Genomic DNA, 19,165 nt, shown 5'->3' on the forward strand with positions numbered 1-19,165 from the left:
TTATGTTGCCAAAATGGGCAAACTCAAATTGATTCTGAAAGTTGAGTGGCTGGACTAACTGCAAGAAAGTGCTGAGTGCACGAGAAACAAATTTAACATGCCAAAATTGATGAACCAAAGAGTCAACCACTGGTGATCGATTTGAATAGTGCAGGAACGAAAAGAGTTAATAAGGAGCACTAAAAAAGGCATGGGAGTCAGCGAAATGTAAAACGGCAACACATTTACAGAGCTACAGATGTATGGTAAAAAAAAAAGTGTGTTCAACATATTGTGCAGAAATGTTTACAAAACAATTTGTGCAGCTATCACCGAGTTGTGCAAGGCTGGGGCCGAGTGAGTAGAACTGGTCAGTACTACTCATGAATCTGGCTTTACTATACCCAGGGACAATTTTCTGTGGCAATTTTGTGGCAATAAAGGGAAAGCTACCGGGGGCGGAGCTAGTGCACATGTACTCTTTTGTGAAGTAGTCCAGCTAGACTTGTTTTTCGAATAGCAACCGTGCTCAAATAAATAACACAGCATAAATCTTGCTACATCTGCTTACACAGCCACTTATGAGGGAAATTCGACACAAGCTCCTTTGGCGAGTCGTGAGAATAGCTAGAGGGCGACTTGCACTCTCCTAAAGGCGAAGACGCCATTTTTATTATGACGTGCAACTAAAATGTGTAACGTTTTCTCACGCACAAAATACCAAATCACACTTCATAAAGAAAAACAAATAATTATATCTCCTCGGTTCCTTCAGTGTCTCTTTATAAACAGCATCCCGTAGAAGATATAATTATGTTTTTTTTATAATTTTCATGCAGAAAACAGACGCATTTGTGGCGCAATATTCTGCTGTGGTGACACACGCCGACAGCACATGCCCTTTCATTGCCACAGAAAGAGTTGTCCCCGAGTATAGGCACGTGCCAATGCACAGAGTGTTCACGTGATGACACGTAAATCACGAGTATTGGCTAAGTATCGATTGGGTTCGATTGGATATCTCTTGGCATTAAAATGTTTTTGCATATGTTTCTATCTCTTGCCCCCTTTCTTTCTTCTCTGTTTTTTTTTTTTGTGTCCGTTTCAATCTTTATGTATCCGTTTCTTTTTTCTGTCTTTTAATGTTTTTCTTTTTATTTACTTATTAGCGAAGACCAGACAGGCTCCAAGTAGGAGCCTTCTTTCTGTATATTTCCTCTCCCTGTACTTGATCTTTCACAATCTGAGTTATTGCATCCCACACAAGACAAATCGGTGCAGCAATATAGCACGCCCCGGCCACGCGTGTTGAGAAAGTGCAGCAGGTCAAGAAGAAAGCGCACACCAGTATGATAGTTTACCATCTACATCACAAAATGGACAGATGGGAGGCAAGACAGCTCAGCTGTAAAATGTGTGAAACTACAAACTCTGGGCTGTCATGTCTAGAAGTTAATAAAGAGCAAAATAATCTCTATCCCTAAAAAAAGTGCACATCATAATCAGGCTTTACTGAGACCACAGATGTGCCCCCATCATAGACGAAGAAGAGACAAGAGAGTCAAGTACTATAGATGTTCTATGCTTCAACACTTGCCTTTTTGAAGCTCTGAGGCTGGATGACTGAAGCAAAATTGGTGAGGACTCTAGGGGCTTGCGTGATTTCTGGCAGTACTTCCACCTTCAGGTTCGGTGTGAAAGGATCAGGCAGTCGCATGTGTCGAGGAAATGCACTAAGGATTAGATTGCGCATTTGAATACAGTTTGCTGGAATCAAGTCACAGAAACCATAGTGATAATCGCACAGAAACTCTGGAAAGTCATGGAGCAGCACCAGCAGCACCCGCAAAGTGCCCTGCAAAAGAGAAGGGATACGTCTTGCAGAAGCACAGGAAGCCCAGAGGGTTGTTTCAGGCTTACCTTATAAAGAAGCTGGATGGGTTTCTCAAGGTCCACATTGCGAAGGAAGGGAGCCAGGAACTTGAACAAGTCATTGAGCAGCTGGGCAAACATTCCCCATGCTTTCTGTTGTGGAGTCAGAGCAAGGACGCGGCCCAAAAACACACGATGTGAGATGAGTTCTAGCCAGGAGTAAGCAAAAGCAGGAGCTTTGCATGGCTGCAGAACATGCAGAGTATTGCAGAAGGCCATCAACACATGAAAGCCAATGGCTTCCAGAACTGCCTCGGGTGCACTCAGCTCAAGGAAAAGCATCATAAAAATGCGATGGTAAGGAAGCTGTTGAAACTCCAGGCCCCGTGACTCATGATCCTGAAGCAATACACCTGCCACAATGCCAAGCACCTGAAAAAAAAAAAAAAGAAGATTAGCCGATAAATACAATTTACGAGTGCCACACGCTGTATTGCCAGAACGTTAAAAATGAACTTCAGACATAAAACCATTATATAACGTCAAAGAGCTGATGAAATAGGTCGATGATTCAAAATTGAAAATATGCCCGAAACTTTTGACAACATACCCTTGTAAGGCAATCAAAAAACTTTTTTGTTTGTTGACCTAGAGTAACGAAATTTGGCAGGCATACTGAAGAGTGTCTCGAATAGCTATATATGAAGTTTCATTGCAATATCTCAAGTAGTTTTCAAGTTATACTACATTACATAATCTGATGACAGTCTGTTGGTGAAAAGCCTAGCATTCTAACAAACCATTCCAGGAAGGTCACAGGGGTTTCGATATTAATTTAAAAAAACACGACAAAGGATGGCATTATCGAAAATTGCCAATTCCTTTTTCGTTTTACAAATAACATCCCCATCAGTTTCATGTATTGCATCAGAGCTTTGCATGCACTAATTATCACATAAGAAAACTACATCGTTAGCAAAGTAATGAATAATGCCATCCTGTCAACGAGGCTTCAAGGAATGAAAAAAAATATATATAATTTGGCCCAGTCACTGCCACGCTATACTTTTCACAAGCAACACTAAGTGCCCAAAACACACTTCAGAGAAAAAGGCTTTCAAAGTTTTTATGACACTTAACCTTGTGAGAATTGAGGCTAGCCCGCCGCCATAGCGCGGGCTTTGCCATCTATTTCAGCCATTCTCATGTCCTGCCATGACTCTTCCCTCCTCAGTGGTCTTTCGCGCTGGGGGAGTGGGAGTGCCGATTAATCCCTCTCACTCGGTAGTGGATGTCGACTGTGGCGCCGTGCGTGGAGTCTTGGGTTGCACGCGCGTCAGGAGCGAGTCAGATCTCTCCAGGACGACTGAGGGTGAGCATGCATTTTTTTTCCATCCGTCGGCTCCTATTGTTAGGGGCTCGTCAGACTTCACCAACGGCGCCTTGCCCCCGCGACGAACGCTCACCTTTTGTTGTCCCTTTCGAACGCTAGGCCGACGAGCGGTGCGGTGTCTTCGCTCATGGTCGTACTACGCCGACCCGTATCTCTCAAAGCCAATGAGACCGGAGTTTCGCCCTCTCTCAAGCGACCGGGCGGGCCCTGTTGGCCCAGTGTCACCGTGAACCACCGAGACGTGCTCGCGGCACCCTGTGTAGATCTCGCCCGTGGCGCGGATAAGCCGATTTGCTTTGCAGTTGCCCCTGTTGCAATGAGCTCTGTACTGCGTTCTTGGTGTTGCTGCAGGCAATAAAGTGTTGCGACTTTGAGCAGTACCGTGTTCTCGGCACGGCGACAGTTAATGCGTGCCCTGCAGCTCGCTAACACCGGACCCACGCTAGGGGCCGTACACCTTCAGGATAGGTGTACACTACAACCTTCATCAAAATGCACCAGAATAGTAGTCTTTGGTGTCCATGCCTGCAGGTGGCCTTTTGGTCCTCTGCTTCTTCATCTGGTGCATGTTTGACAATTTTCTAGCACGCTGGTTGTCGTTTTCTGCCGCCCTCTGCAAGGCAACGGCTCCAGGTTTTACACTTAGTGCCATGCAAATCTCGATGTAAGCTTGCAAGCTGCCTGTATTATACTTTGCTACTGTTTGGATATCAGTGACCAAATCACAAATTGGAGATTCTAAGCAGAATTTTGAGTCTTGTTGTCGCTACATAGAGCCAGCAGTTGAGGGTTGGAAAGGCGTTGATAGATGGGTCGCAGTGCTTCTATAACCTTGCTGAGAATGTTGTACTTATGTGGAGCTGGTGGCTTCTGCCGAACGGTGCCTGCACCAGCAGAGGGCATAAGGAGGACACAGCTGATGACGGGGTGCGACATCAGTGAATGAATTGTGGAGTGTTGCCATTGTGACGTTATATTGGGGCAAGACCGCTCCAGAAAGAAGTTGACAGTACGCCAGTGCACAAACACACGTCAGATACATTCCACGCACTTCGCACTTATACATAACTACACACTAGGGCTAATATGCACGCGGATAAGCCAGTGAAATAAAGAGAATGTTTGGCCTACAGTTCAGGTTGGCGACGTCCTGTTGATGCAGCGCCTACGCGTGCGGTGACAACTCGGTTGGCTCAACGCCACGATCGGCTAACCCGACTCAATGACAGATGTGCTGCGGCGGCAGGTAGTTGTGCCCATGGGCACCAGCAGCAGCACAAAGATCCACGCTAGCCCTCCTAGACCAGCGAGGCAAGGCCAGGTTTCAAGAACCCTGGCTCAAAAACCCTGGCTCAGGAACAGGCAGGGGGGATCAGGAACCTGGTGCCAGCTCTCTTGAACCATTCGTCCAGCGAGCCGAACGCCACGTTGGCCGTCCTGGGCCTGTTACCTAGTGGAGGCTGAGCACTCAGCTGGTGGAAAGGTAGCGACGTGGCTGGGGTGAAGCCTATGAGCCAGACAGCAAGCGAGGTAGTCCTGCCTCGAACACAGCACCTCGCACTGCCGAAATGTTGGTCACGAACCTGCGAGGCTGCTGCTCACGAGCTGTCACAGCCTTCGTCGTCGATTCCACCCGGCACATAGGCGCATAAATTGCATCCTCTTCGCCACCGCATGGCACACACATGAGGTATGAGTTTCTGTTTCACAACCACGGCACATACTATCACAGCCATCACCGCCCCTTGCATATATTGCACATCTGAGTTGCTTCGCAGGGCCAGGCATTAATAGCTGGTGAGACTCTTTATAAGATCTTGCGTAAGGCCACCTCTTCATCCAAGTGTCTCTCCCTTTTTTGCTTTGCTCACAAGAGGGCAGAGCGCGGTGCCCATCCTTTTCTGGACATGGTTCACACAGTCCTTTTTTGTGAATGGTGAATCCATATGTCTGAACATTGCATAGGGCTGCGTAGGTGCGGCTGTCTCCATCACAAATCACATTTGTGTACCTGAAGTCATTTTTGCTGATCGAGTGCCCAGAAAGCTGCGGTGCAGCTTTAACCTCCATACGCCCTTCACCTACATCGGTGTTTTTTTGGCACTGGTGTGCCTTCCTCCATTCTTCGTATGTAGGGTGACTTTCCAGTGCCCTAGCGTACACCCAAGGCAAAAATTAAACAACACTGTGCAGTCAATCACCACACCCGTGTAAAATTCAATTACACAGACTACACCAATGTGCGAGGTGTGCCCACAAATTAGCCATGTGCCATTGTACACCAGTAATGTTTTTCGTGAAGTTCGCTTCTATTTCTTCATATGTATTCTTGACAGCCTGTACATAAGTCATAGCAGTAGTCATTTATTAATTCATAAATGACATTTGTAAATATCATTTATAAATGACAGAAGTTGTTTTAGCAGTAGGTCCTTTTTCCAATGCTCCTGATTGCCTGAACTGATCTAACATTTATATCAAAGACTCTGGCACCTTCTTTTCTCTTTGACGACCAGTGAGAGCTGGCTGTGCCACAATGATTGATTGATATGTGGGGCTTAACATCCCAAAACCACCATATGATTATGAGAGATGCTGTAGTGGAGGGCTCTGGAAATTTCAATCACCTGGTGTTCTTTAACGTGCACCCAAATCTGAGCACACGAGCCTACACCACTTCTGCCCACATCAGCAATGCAGCCGCCGCAGCCAGGATTCGATCCCGCGACCTGCGGGTCAGTAGCCGAGTACCTTAGCCACTAGACCACTGCGGTGAGGCATGGCTGTGCCACAAGAACAACATTTTAGCACCATTTTCACGGCAAGCCCAATCAAAGTTTTGCTCATGGCAAATTGGGCAGAGTGTTTTCCCAATCAATGACTGGGAGCAGCCATCTGAAAAAAGCATGTATTTTTCCGGCGCAGATATCGTTTCACGTTCCTGAGATGCGATCAGTGTGAATTTCTGCTCAGTTGCGGACATCGCGCCGAGCGACTCACAAACTGTTTTTGACTGCGCCTCTGTCGTTTCGGCGAACAGGAAGCATGATTGAATATGTCCTTAAATCGCAGAAAGCTCGCCGAGCAAAGTCTTGTTATCACTCTGTTCATTGACGGTGTCTGCCGACGCGCTTGTCATTTCCGCATCGATCGTTTCATAGTCATGCTGAACAGGCCGATCCCAGTTAGGAGAGCATGCATGCTGATGCGTTATAACATTGATAAGCATGCCTTCTGTTGATGACTCGGACAGGCACCTGCGTTGCGCCACCTCTGCATTGTCCGCTAGGTAGCAAAAGCTTGTTGACGGCCGAGGATCCAGGGTGACTTGGTTATCACCGACTGACTGCCGACCTGCTGGGGGTTTTCCATGAATGCTGTGGAATAGGCGGTCGGCGCTTTTGAGTTCCAAAAGCGAGTGCAGTCGCGCATTTCCTGAGAAACGTCCGACCCATTGCCAGAAGCTACGTTTAAATCTTCCGAAGAACCCCCTCTGCACAAAGAGCTGCGTCGGTCATGCGTCTGGCAACTTGCGGCTGTTCGAGCAGAAGGCACGGGAGAACTCGACGATCGGAGGGCTGCGCAGAACTATAATCTCGTCAAGACGATTTGCATGACAGTGCCGAGGCCGATCGCAAAAGACGAAGTAGCACGAGAATATTTGAAACGAAGGGGTCAAAGCAGACGAGTCGCGCGGGCGCCGCCGGGCGGTGGCTGCACCATGCGCGGGAGATGAGCACGTGAGTGTGCGAACCAGCCAATAGCAACCACTCGTTTCTCCTCGCCCCGAAAGAGCGCGCGCTCCGTTCATTTGTAGCTCCGCGTTTAAAAAGCGGGAAACTCTAGTACCCTGCAAGCTACCCAATCGCAAGCCAGTTACACCTCAACCACGCCACTGTTGTCGCCTCTGATAGGGGAGAAAAAAAAAAGAGCGAAAATCACGAACAAAACATGACCAAGATGGCGGCGCTCGGTTGAGCAGGGGAGAAACGGCGTGCCCACGAAGTTAGAATATTTTTGACGAGCTAGCCGAGGCAGCTCCTCAAGTGCTCCCTCGGCTAGCTAAATAGCTTATTTGAGGCACTTTTAGCGTGAATTCGGCGCTGATATTAACAGAGGATCTAGTTGATAGATTATAATGACCAAAAGTACTGTTTACTAAAACTGGATTTTTTGGTTTTCGAAGGCCGTGTCCCCCTGAAAAGCTGTATCAAACAAAACAAAAACGACATGTATTTTTTCTCATCCATACCTTTTTAAGGAATACACATGTTGCATCAAAACTCCTTTCTTGTGTTTGAGAAAGCATGGCACCTCTCTTTAAAATCAATGACCACCAGGCTTTGCTGCCCAGTGCTTTGTATTCTCTGCTATTATTATTATCCACTGCTTTGTATGGCCAACTGCTATTAGCAGTAAAACCTCATGAATTCAAACCGTTATTTCGAAGTCCCATTTAATCTGAAATATTTTCGCAATCCCGTAGTTCGCAATGCAAGTCTGAGCGGATAATTTGCAGTGGCGGTCAGCACCAGCTCGGTTATTACCACGCCTACCTTGCCCATTTCAGCACCAGCTCGGTTAGTTACCACGCCTATTTAAATTGATCACCGGTGATGTTTGGTTCGTCGATTTTGGGACGTCGAATTTGTTTCTCGTAAACCCAGAACTTTCTAGTAGTTAGTCAAGCCCCTTTTCAGAATCAGTTTGAATTTGCCAGTCTTGGCTACATAGTGACTTCTGAGACCTTTACACGAACTAATGTGTGTATGTTATTGGGAAAATGCACATAGCTTGGGAACTTCACATAAGTGCATGCCCCTCGTGCTTATGCTACAGTAATATCAAAGTTCTGTAATAAAAATAACCTTTGCAAGTCAAATATCAATTCAATATGTCATCTTCACCATCTGACAGTAATAATTGTTGAGCACTAATAATTGCCAGAAATTTATGCCAGCTAGTCAATAGAGAGCCGTTGCTAGGAGTCGGGGAAAATTCATTTTACAAAAAAATATTTCTGATAGTTCGCCGCTTGTGTAAAGTGTGGAGGTGGCCTTCTAGGCCAGTTTTCAGCAGCTTTGGTTTCGCTTGTGTGATTATATCAGGCACAGAGTTGCATCTAGTGTCCCTAATCGCTCCTACGCCGTCATCGTCTTGCGCACGAACCAACGCTGCAAGGAACACACTCTCAACGATGACGATAGTTATAGCGCGAGAACAAAACGACGACACAGAGACAAGAAGGACACGAAAGACATGAGTGCTCGTGTCTTTCTTGTCTCTGTGTCGTCGTTTTGTTCCCGCGCTATAACTATTGTCATGCCATACCAACTAGCCCAAGCTGCCACACTTCTAAGTTACGCTGCTCAAGACTGTCTTTTAACCCCACCTGAACATAATGAGGACGAGCTTAGAGTCAGTGAATGACAGAACCCAAACTTCAAGTTTTGTGGCAGGGATGTTTTGTATCAGCCTAAGACATTCCTAGTCGTTCATGGGTTTGTTTTCTTTACGGCCTCAAGTTGTCTTCTCTGCCTCAAGTGCGTAGCTACAACCTTTGTGCACAATCTTATAGCTACTCTGGTTACGTGCAAGGTCCACACTTTGCTGGTGCACAGTGTGCTGGCACCGGCTGCTGAGCCTACTGCATGAGAAAGAGTCACCGGAGCACATCTTGGTCCTTACTACGGAGCAGCGAAAAACATTTTAGGACCGAACATGATATTGTTCTTTTTTTAAATACGATGTGCAAAAACAAAGAAATATGCTTAGATGCATTTACTGAAATGACAAGTGAGGTGGCTCATGGAAAGCGGCGGCGCTAGACGAAATAGCGAAGTGCATAGGACATCTGATTTAGAGACGAATTATTTACATTACAGGCATCCATCTATAATAGAAGACGTGCAGGCTCTTATTGCAAAAAAACAAAAAAAGTGTTATTGAAAAAAAAAAAGTACGAGCTCCCTCGAGTCTCACGAAAAACCAAGCTGTTGAGTTCTTCACCGCATGACACAAGCAATGAAGCACAGCTCGATTCCAATTTATCTATGTTAATAGAGGCATTCTATACAAAATTTGTTTTTTTTATACTGTTTATTAGTCATTTATCTTCAAGATGTATATTTTGAATTTTCTGTGTTATGAATATTTTTGAAGATAATGAGTTTCTTTTATTGCATTGTGCAGATTCCCGATCGCACTTTCACAGCAAATCTACAAAAGCAACGCCTGTCAAAAGCTACACGGCAATGCAACATGGCAATACTAATGAGTGGCAGCTGAAGCACCCCAGCCTCGCTACTTCTAATAAAAAAAAAAAAAAAAATGGGAGCATATCCACGGAGTGAATGATGGATAGTGGGGCAAAGCATCCGTCCGTCCATTCGTTCTTGCTTCCGTCCATCCATGCGTGCGTCTGTTCCTGCGTCCGCACGTTCATCTGTGCACCCGTCCCTGCTTTCGTCTATGCATCCACTCCTGCGTCCGTCCATGCGTCCATCTGTCTGTGCAGCCATCCGTGCATCCATCCATGCATCTGTCTGTGTGTCCATTCGTCCACCTATTTCAACACTCCAAGTACCACGATCTCGCATCTTTTCATCATAATTCTTCATATAGAAGCACCGCCATCCAGCGGACATTCCAAGGACTGAACGAGAGAAGGCACACGCACTTTCTTACGGCTTGCGCTTCGTGTCTATTTCCCCCCTTGAACCACCTCGAGTTCATGGTATATACTAGTTCACTGTATTCATGGCACTGCAGCCCAAAGCTCGCTAAACCTTTCTAAAACTTAGGAGGTTGCGCCCAGCGAGTGTAACGTAGCAACCTTTTCTTGTCTTCTGTGCGTTGTTGAACAATAAAAAATTCACAACGTGCACGTTAACTAAAAGCCGCATTCTCCTGTCTCTCATTCCCTCTTAGCAGCCATTGGCATGTACATTGAGCACTATCTTTTATTGTTCAACAACGCACAGAAGAAATCTCTCAACGGCACCACCTTGGAGGTCAAAATGTTATACTTGTTACACACTACTACAACGGCTACGAGGGACGAAAGGGTGCCGCTATAAGGAGCTTCGCCCATAAAAAAAAAAAAAGAAACGGTCTCGTGGTCAACCAAAATCTGTGCCTGCAGAAAACAAGATGTGCTTCACTGCACCACAATGATGACACACAGGCAGCATATAGCATGATTTGCCCATTCTTCCTGGGATTGTAAAGAAATTAATGAAGGATAGTTTGACAGAAATCGTGATGCATACAAGCCTTCGATCGCTGACTGCTCCAGCAATATGCGCACTTGCACTGCTGGCAGAGTTTTGACCTGCAATACCTACCTTGAAAACTAAGTTATTAAATCTCAATGAGCATATTTTCCAGTGAATTTCATCACAGTGGCCATAATTAAGTTCTTTATTTTACCAGAAAGAAGGGGCGAATGGTCGCATCATTACGTGCTGACACAGTGAGTAGCAGGCGACATGCTACTCGCATGTCACCACTATGTTGCAGTGAAGATGTCCGGTTTTCTACAGGCACGCATTGCAGTTCATCACGATAGTTTGTTAGTTGTTGTTTTTTTTTTCGTGGCAGCAGCGAGGCTTGCCACTCCCCCATGTTTTTGGCAAAATTAACACCAGGTCTTTCGTGGTAAATATAAGCCTTGGAGCTGCGAACTAGCCAGCACAGCAAACGACCAGCCCTGATTACTTTGAACAATTCCATATTCCTTGAATTCCAGTTTTTGTACATTCTATTAATACGAAAACCTGCTTAATTTGAAGCTTTCTCACGGCCCTAGCGACTTTGAATTAAAGCGGTTTTACTGAATTTTGAAATCAATTTCAGAACAAACAGACTCAAACATTAAATATTGAATCCAGAAATAATAAAATAAATGAAGAATAGCCTTGCAGTTGATATAGGAATATGCATTTACATAGGAATATACAGGAATATACATTTACAACAAATTTTTGGATATAAAGTTATTTATATGTAAAATGCAATTTGGTTCTAATGAGGTTTAATGTATTACAAACCATGCAAGAAGAGATTCCACCACAAGTGAGAGGAACTGCAATAGCCGGGGCAAGCATTCCGTACATTGAAAAAGGAGGTTAATGCGATTTAACAAAAATTACGCTATCTCCCGCTAAAGTGAACCGCGTGTGAACCATGTGTGAACTATGAGAAGTAGCGGGCGCTAACGCTCGAGCTTAGACTTCCCTCACCCTACAAGACTGTGTGCGTGTGTAGTTATGCGACGCACTGCCTTCTTACCACGTGGAACAGGAAACGAGGCCACAGCGGTACTTTTATCAGGGTCTGGTCGAATACCATCCGCACTGACAACATGGCTGAGAAACTTAAGTTCCTTCTAACCGAAGTGGCATTTTTCTGGCTTCAGTGTCAGGGTAGCAGAGCGGAGCGCTTCCAGCACATTCTGCAGACGCTTCAGGTGCTCCTCAAAGGTGCCAGAAAACACAACAACATCATCGAGGTAAACTAAGCACGTGTGCCACTTTAGACCGGTAAGAATAGTGTCCATCATTCTCCGGAATGTCACAGGTGCAGAACAGAGGCCGAAGGGAAGTACTTTGAATTCATACAGGCCATCCGGTGTAACGAAGGTGTTTTTTTTCACGATCTCATTCATCAACTTCGATCTGCAAGTAGCCTTATTTCAAGTCTATCGATGAAAAATACTTGGCCCGCCGCAGTCTGTGGAGGAAAACGTCGATGCGGGGCAGCGGATAGACGTCTTTTTTAGTCGTGCTATTAGGTTTCCTGCAGTCCACGCTACAGGAAGCGTAGTGATCCATCTTTTTTCTTCACGAGCACGACCGGAGATGACCAGGCACTCTTCGAAAGTTGGATAACGTCATCTTGCAACATCTCTTCGAGCATCTCATAAATGCAAAGCTGTTTATTTTGAACGAAAACATACCATCTCTGACTTTTCATACCACTTACAAGATGACATACTTTTGCGCGCATCATCCTACAAATATCTGGGCGTCCACCTTACACCAGGACTTTCCTCGCTAGAACACGTAACTCCTGTTTGCGCTAATGCTTCCAAATCATTAGGGTATTTACGCCGAAACCTCCGTCATTGTCCATCTAACGTTCACAACTGTCTTACCTTACTTTCGTCCAACCGCAGCTTGAATATCCCTCATCTGTTTGGTCCCCTTCCACTTATTATCAAATTAGCCTGCTGGAAGCAATTCAGAATTGAGACGCCCGTGACATTTCTAGGAACTACGACATTCATTCCAGTGTAACTCAGCTTAAACTTCATCATTCCCTCCAAGCATTGCATGTTCGCCATCACGTGTTCTTGTTATGCCTATTTCATAAGTACGTGTACAGTAACAAAACATCGTCATTGCACCTTCAACGTCCCCTCTACAGGTCACGCAGGTTACATAATGATCTCAGCTTCACGAGCATGTTTGGTAACACAAACACGTTTAACACATCAGCACTACCGCAAGTCATCATCCACATGTGCAATGATCTTCCTGACAATATCGCCTCTGATAGTCATTCTAACCCGGTTAGGCAAAAACTTGAGATGCATTTCTTTAATATAGCATCGCGAGATTGGTTGACTTGTTTTACTTTCGAGCTATTTTATGTTGTGAAATGTTGGCTTTTATTTTCATCAGCAAGTTGTAACCTCTTGTTTTAAGTGGTACTGACTTTTTGAATAGTTAGTTTTTACACCACATTATGCTGTTATTATTAACCCGTATTGTATAGTTGTTGCTTACAAGTTTACTTCTGCATTCACTGTAACCCCCCTTACTCAATGCTTTTGGGCCTGTAAGGTAGTTTTCAATAAATAAATAAATGTGAAAGTTCCTTTACTGTACCGGCTGCTTTAGCATAGAAGTTCTATATTCTGATTTAGAATACAATAAAATTCCTTCTTTTATGGATAAGTAATAAATAAACAAGGTAGTTTGTTCATCCTGGGTGAACACTTAATATTAAAATATGGGGTTTAGCATCCCCAAACCACCATATATATATATATGAGAGATGCCATATTAAAGGGCTCCGGAAATTTCAACCACCTGAGGTTCTTCTAACGGGCACATCAATCTAAACACACGGGCCTACAGCATTTTCGACGGAGGCGAAAATGCAGCCGCTGTAGCTGGGATTCGATCCCACGACCTGCGAGTCAGCAGCTGAGTACCTTAGCCACTAGACCACCGCGACGGGGCTTGAAGAGTTATTAGCTTCTGGCACTGCAGTAACTCAACAGCTTTTTTGTAGTGCCACCAGAACCCCATCCTTCCTTATTCTTTCCATCAATTTGCTTTTACACAGAACACTGCAATGACTCAAAGTATGCAGAGAAGTCAAAGAAGAGTTTGCTTAGAGGAGAAGTGTAGGCACTTTTGAATCTCTCCAACCAAAGTAGCATCGGCGATAAGTCTCTCTGCAACTCGCAACAGCCGTAGTTTTCTTTGTATGTGGCCCAACAAGTGTGCACACTCAACCAAAAAGTGTTCCCGACCACATGTGGGCGCATCGATGGCAACCCGCACTTATTCCTGAAGGCAATGTTTCTACGTGGAGCACTTTGCTGTCTTGCCCGAAGAGGGAGTATCAATGGTGGTGCAGCGCATTGGGGCTGCTGCCTATCAAAAGCATGCAGCATGCTTATAACTGTGCTAGGCCACATCTACTCCTGAACAGTTAGCTGTGGATTCTTTTCATAAAGGATCGACAGCAACTGCGAGTTTTCTGCCTGTCAATGTCCCACCTCCATGCATTTCCAGTACTTATCTGTAAAGACAATGGCGCACTGAGCTGTGATAGCGGCCCCTTTAGATTTTCGGTCAGTTTCACCCAAAACACCTATGCATTGTAGAAAGCTGGCTTTTAGGCACAGCTACAATTACAAAGAATGAGGCTAGCTAAAGTGCCACTATAAACCTACGAGATAAAAAATATGGCAAACGTGGAGGCTGCAGTTTTGGACCTGAAATTTAGGTATAAAGTGAGAAAAAACCGGATGCCAGAGATTTTCAACATAGGAAATTTCGGACGTTCTTATACATTCACATTTATGGGGCTAGTGACAGTGCCGCAAAAGTGTAAAAAAAAAGGCAGTTGACTGTAGCTGCTCACACCCAAATGCTACAACATGTAAAGCAAAGTGAAAGACTAGCCTTGTTGAGGAGGTTGACTTTGGTTGTTGGGTTGGATGCATCTCCACTGAGCTTGACCAGCAAAGCTATCAGGCGCATGTATGCATCAAGAGAGTTGAAGCACTTTGAGCGAACAATGGTTGCATTGTTGGGTGTCTGGTCCAGGAGGGCCCGGTAGCAATGCTCCACACACATCTCTGTGCTCAGACGAAAGAATCGGGTGATCAAGTCGTCAGTCTTCAAAATACCTTGCACGTTCATCTGAAACACACCCAGAAGATAGGTATCAGATATGAAAACAGGGAATGTGAAGCAAAATAGCTTCCAGTATTTGAAGACAATGAAAACTGTTCCAAATAATTTAGTGATACATGAGAACAAAGCTATAGTTCCATAAAATTTACGAAAAGATCAGAACTGTTGAAAAATTTGTCTTGTGCAGGGGTGGAAGTGGACTTCAGTTACAGTCGAACCTCGATATATCGAACGGCGCGGCGATCGCGAAATAGTTCGACATATCCAGAATTCGATATAAAAAAATCACGAAAAAAATGCGTCAACAGCTTGCTGAAAACAACCTATGAACCGTTCAAGCGTGGTGCAGTAAATACTCACTTGAAGACTCAAACATAGTATTTATTGTGTTGGTTTAAAATATTGAAAAAGAGTAGCCTGCTTTTTGTTGGCCATGGCGTGTTTGACGACTGTGTCCTCAATATAGTCCAGGCGATCCATAAGTGATAGGCCGGTGCCTTCAATCGGGCCAAGGCAGCTACGACCTCAGCTGATGTCGGGAGCGGGGCACCATCAGCGCTTGCGGAATGCACCTCGGCAGAGTCTTCATTTGGCTGCTTAGCAGTAGCTTCGGCGACAATCTCCACATCCGTGAGTTGGATGCGTTGTTTTTGACCGCAACTTCGCGGTGTTTTCATTTTTGACAACGTTGTATCGCTCAGACTTCATGTGCACAGACTTCTGCAGACTACGTCAATGCAAAAAATTGCAGTAAAAGTTACCGGTGGTGTGCCACAGTTCACTGTGTATGCGATGCCACTGTCATGGCCGCTGGCAGTGCTACTGTCACCTCTCTCTTGTTGTGGTTATTATTTCGAGCCCATAGGTTAAAATGAGCACAGACCATGAATGTTCAAATAAAAGCAGATCACTTCAGTTTCCGTATGGACGCCTCATTCACAACGAAAGATGAATGTGCGAACGGTCTGATTATGTCCGAACACAAACACCCTATGTCTGAATGTACAAACGGTCCAAACGCACTTTTCTTTCTAAAAAAATTGGAGCAAAGTTGGGGGGTGCATTTATTACGTGGGGTAAATTTTATGAAAACTTTTTCGGAAGTAAAAAATGTGGTAATGCAAAAAAAAAGTTAGGTTGCTTAGCTTTTTGCAATCGACACACGCTTACACTGTTTGGAAACAGCTTTTTTGTTGCACTTTACTCATCTTCGGTGGTTTATGGTGCTATCTTCTGCAAGCTGTGCCCCGGCGCCCACGCACACTATAAAGCGTTTTGCGGCTTTCTTTTCTTGCAATCGTTCAAACCGCAATATCTGAAGAGGCGCCCAAGAGCGTGCGCTATGACGCACTTTTCCAACTTCGCGGCAACCTCGCACGACCACCGTGATGATGTCATTAACATTGTAGCAAGTAACCAGCACTGCAGCAAGCTACCCCCGAAGCATCAAAACAGACCGTTTATAACAAGATTAACGACAAAATACGGCCGCTGCCTCGCTTCTACAAGAGAAGTTCCTCTACGCGCGGGTAACAAGCGAAGTGAGAATCGGGGGTGCTACCAAGTTGCTGAAATCGTCGAAGTTTTTTGTGTAAGACAAACTATTTTTTTCTAGTTTTCCAGAAACTTGCGACGCGATAGCGACAAATGACCCTTTGCAACAGCAAATCCTGTCGTCGTCACTCGAAAATCGCGTGCCCATAGCTGGACTTTTTCGTATTCGCAGGAAGCCATCGTCGGTTGGCGTGGGCAGCTTCATGACCTTCGCTTGCTGGGTGCTTATCAGCTGCGATGTCTACACTCACACTGTTGGTGAACCCAGCTGTGGCCCACGGATAAGATGGTCTTATCTGTGGCCCAGAGATAAAAGAATAGGGCACACAGCAACTGGGCAAAGGGAGGGAGGGAGCAGGGTGGGTCAGCAAAATAATGAAAAATGGAAGAGATATAACGGGTGAGCAGGCGCCAGGTGTCATATTTAGCGGGACTGTAGAGGATGATGTAGGAGATGGCATTTATTACGCAGGGGAAAAAAAATCGAAATTTTGATGACTGAAGTTGGGGGTGCATTTATAATGCGAGTGCATTTATTACGCGAGTAAATATAGTATTTTAAAATAGGGCAAAATAGGACAGAGGAGCGCAATGTGGGGGAAGTTGCCGTTATTACATTAAAATGTGTGCCGTTGTCTGAATTGTCAGAGTCGGTATAGCTCGAAAGTCCAATTCTTTTCCTTTTATTTTGACCCTATTTCGGTCCATTTTGTGGCCAGTTGCTTCTGCGTGTTTGGCCAGCACGTTTGACGAAACCTTCTTTCTTACATCATACATGTGCCGCTCTAGTCTTCGTTAATCAAAGCTTAATTCTCTCGCCCAGGTAATCTTTACCGCAGTCTGCCCCCCACCATCTTTCTCCCCGGGTGCTCGACACCGTGTCTATACCCTACCACACGAGTGTCCATCCGCCACCAGTGGCATAGCCACAGGCTAGCACACAAAGCCTGTGCCCCTCCCCCGCCTCCCAAAAAACTTTTCCTGTTTTATGCGCACAAAATAATGGTCTACCACCTCTGCCTTCCAGACTCGTTCTAATCAAGATGGTGCTCCGTCCAAAAAAATTTCTGCCAACACCCCTGCCGTCCGCCGCGACTTCAGCCCACAAGATTAATTCCTTGCTTATAGATTACGTCTCCCATAGCCTTCATCACTTCCTAATGTAGTTGTTTTGATCTTCAGGTGAAAACGTGGTCAGCTTCGAGAACTGATTCATCTTCTAGGAGCTGCCGTGAAATATAACACAGCTTATGAATTAAGCTGTAAAAAAAGAAAAAAAAAAGTGGAGATACGCAGTTTTACTGACACATAAAATTGCAGTTTAGATCCCGGTACGCAAGAACTTGCAGCATGCACATTCAAGAACGCAAAATGATACGGCTGGCTGATCACATTTTTAATCATTATTTACCCCTTTATAGAACCTCTGCAACTGAACCAATCATTCATAATTTTCACCCCAGTGTGGCTCGATGGAAATCAAATGTGCAATGTGTGACCACCATAAAATTTTGTGCAATAATTATTAGAATCATGCCGCCCAATTCTCACATTTGGCGGCATGACACCAAATGTGAGAATGATACCAAATTCTCACATTTTCCCGCAATTATAACAGAAAGGTTGCGGCTGCATGCGGCTGTAAGAATGCTGTGTTGATCCCCACAAAGCGCAGAATCAGCTCGCGCTATGCTTCGTAAGGCTATGTATGCTAAACAAAAATGTAATTATCCTATGCTTGTCATGTAAATCGCGGGCCCTCTTTAGACGTAAACCTACAATGAATGAAGTGGTGTAGTTGCGTACATTTCTTGCAGCAAAGATAAGTTTATTTACCCTTAATACCCATTCGATACTTCGATTCCACACGAAATGAGTTTCCACCTTTTACAGAGGCGGCGCGCTCGGCCCTCGTTTTTATTCAGGTGGCCATCGCAGACAACGCCCGCAGTAGCGAAGACTTTGATTGATTGGTACGTGGGGTCTAACGTCCCAAAACCACCATATGATTGCGAGTGATGCCGTAGTGGAGGGCTTCGGAAATTTCGACCACCTGGGGTTCTTTAACGTGCACCAAAATCTGAGCACACGGGCCTACAACATTTCCACCTCCATCGGAAATGCAGCCGCTGCAGCCGGGAAGTGTAAAACTTTTCCAGGGTAGTTATTTAGCACTTCGTAGTCAGTGAAGACGTTTTAGCAGAATTTAACTGATTTTGTTGAGTAAAGTACAACAAGAAAATTATAATAAAAAGAGAAAACGCGAAAGCGGCTGCGGACTGCGCGCGAGAAGACGGCGGAGCAATCCAATCATGTACGTCACAGGGACGCCTCAGCATGGTAGCGCCACTATATGTCTTCGCGCCCAATAATGCTCTTTTGGAGCAGCTTTTATACAGTAAAAGCAAGAGTTTTGGAGCAGATTCGGAGCAACAAAAGGTGTGTTTTGAAACAACGCAAGCTAGTTTTGGAGCAGCTTTTAAGGGTCAAACATCATCATCAATCAAAATTATTGCTGGCAAAAAGAATCCAATGGTTTTTCACTAAACGTTCAGTACTAAAGAGCTTACCATACTTACCACCTGCACAGGCACATGTGTGTGTGTGATACAAAACATGCCCATTTTATACTAAGCCTGAAACGAAAAGAATATATTCTGAGTGGTAAAACCATGTAACTATTTTTTTACGTGATCGTATCTACTAAAAGGAATCTCGCAAGCCTGGTGTGCGAAACGGAGCATAGATAGTCGCAGTGCACTCTGCTTGGTGGAAGTTTGCTATCCCGTGCTTGGTCTGGAGTGAAGTGGGGACCAGCAATTCACACAGCAAATCCGCGCGCACCGTGCAGCGAGGCGCCTGGCAGCGATGCTGTGGGCAGCATATGCGCTGCGCAGCACTCAACCAACCAGGGGATGATCCGAGTCCA

General features: G+C 45.2%; 1 protein-coding gene across 2 annotated transcripts in view; it reads right to left on the reverse strand.

Moving 5' to 3' along the window:
* Not1 (CCR4-NOT transcription complex subunit 1) overlaps positions 1-19,165 on the reverse strand; it is a 206,566-nt gene that overhangs the window by 19,928 nt on the left and 167,473 nt on the right. For both annotated transcript variants that reach the window (XM_075877698.1, XM_075877697.1), the window contains 3 exons: positions 14,449-14,688; positions 1,900-2,283; positions 1,577-1,834 (listed from right to left, as the gene is read on the reverse strand). In XM_075877698.1, the coding sequence (XP_075733813.1) occupies positions 1,577-1,834; positions 1,900-2,283; positions 14,449-14,688 (882 nt within the window). The remainder of the gene's footprint in view (positions 1-1,576; positions 1,835-1,899; positions 2,284-14,448; positions 14,689-19,165) is intronic.

The sequence above is a fragment of the Rhipicephalus microplus genome, chromosome X (genome assembly GCF_043290135.1).
Source record: "Rhipicephalus microplus isolate Deutch F79 chromosome X, USDA_Rmic, whole genome shotgun sequence".
Taxonomy (NCBI): Eukaryota; Metazoa; Arthropoda; class Arachnida; order Ixodida; family Ixodidae; genus Rhipicephalus; species Rhipicephalus microplus.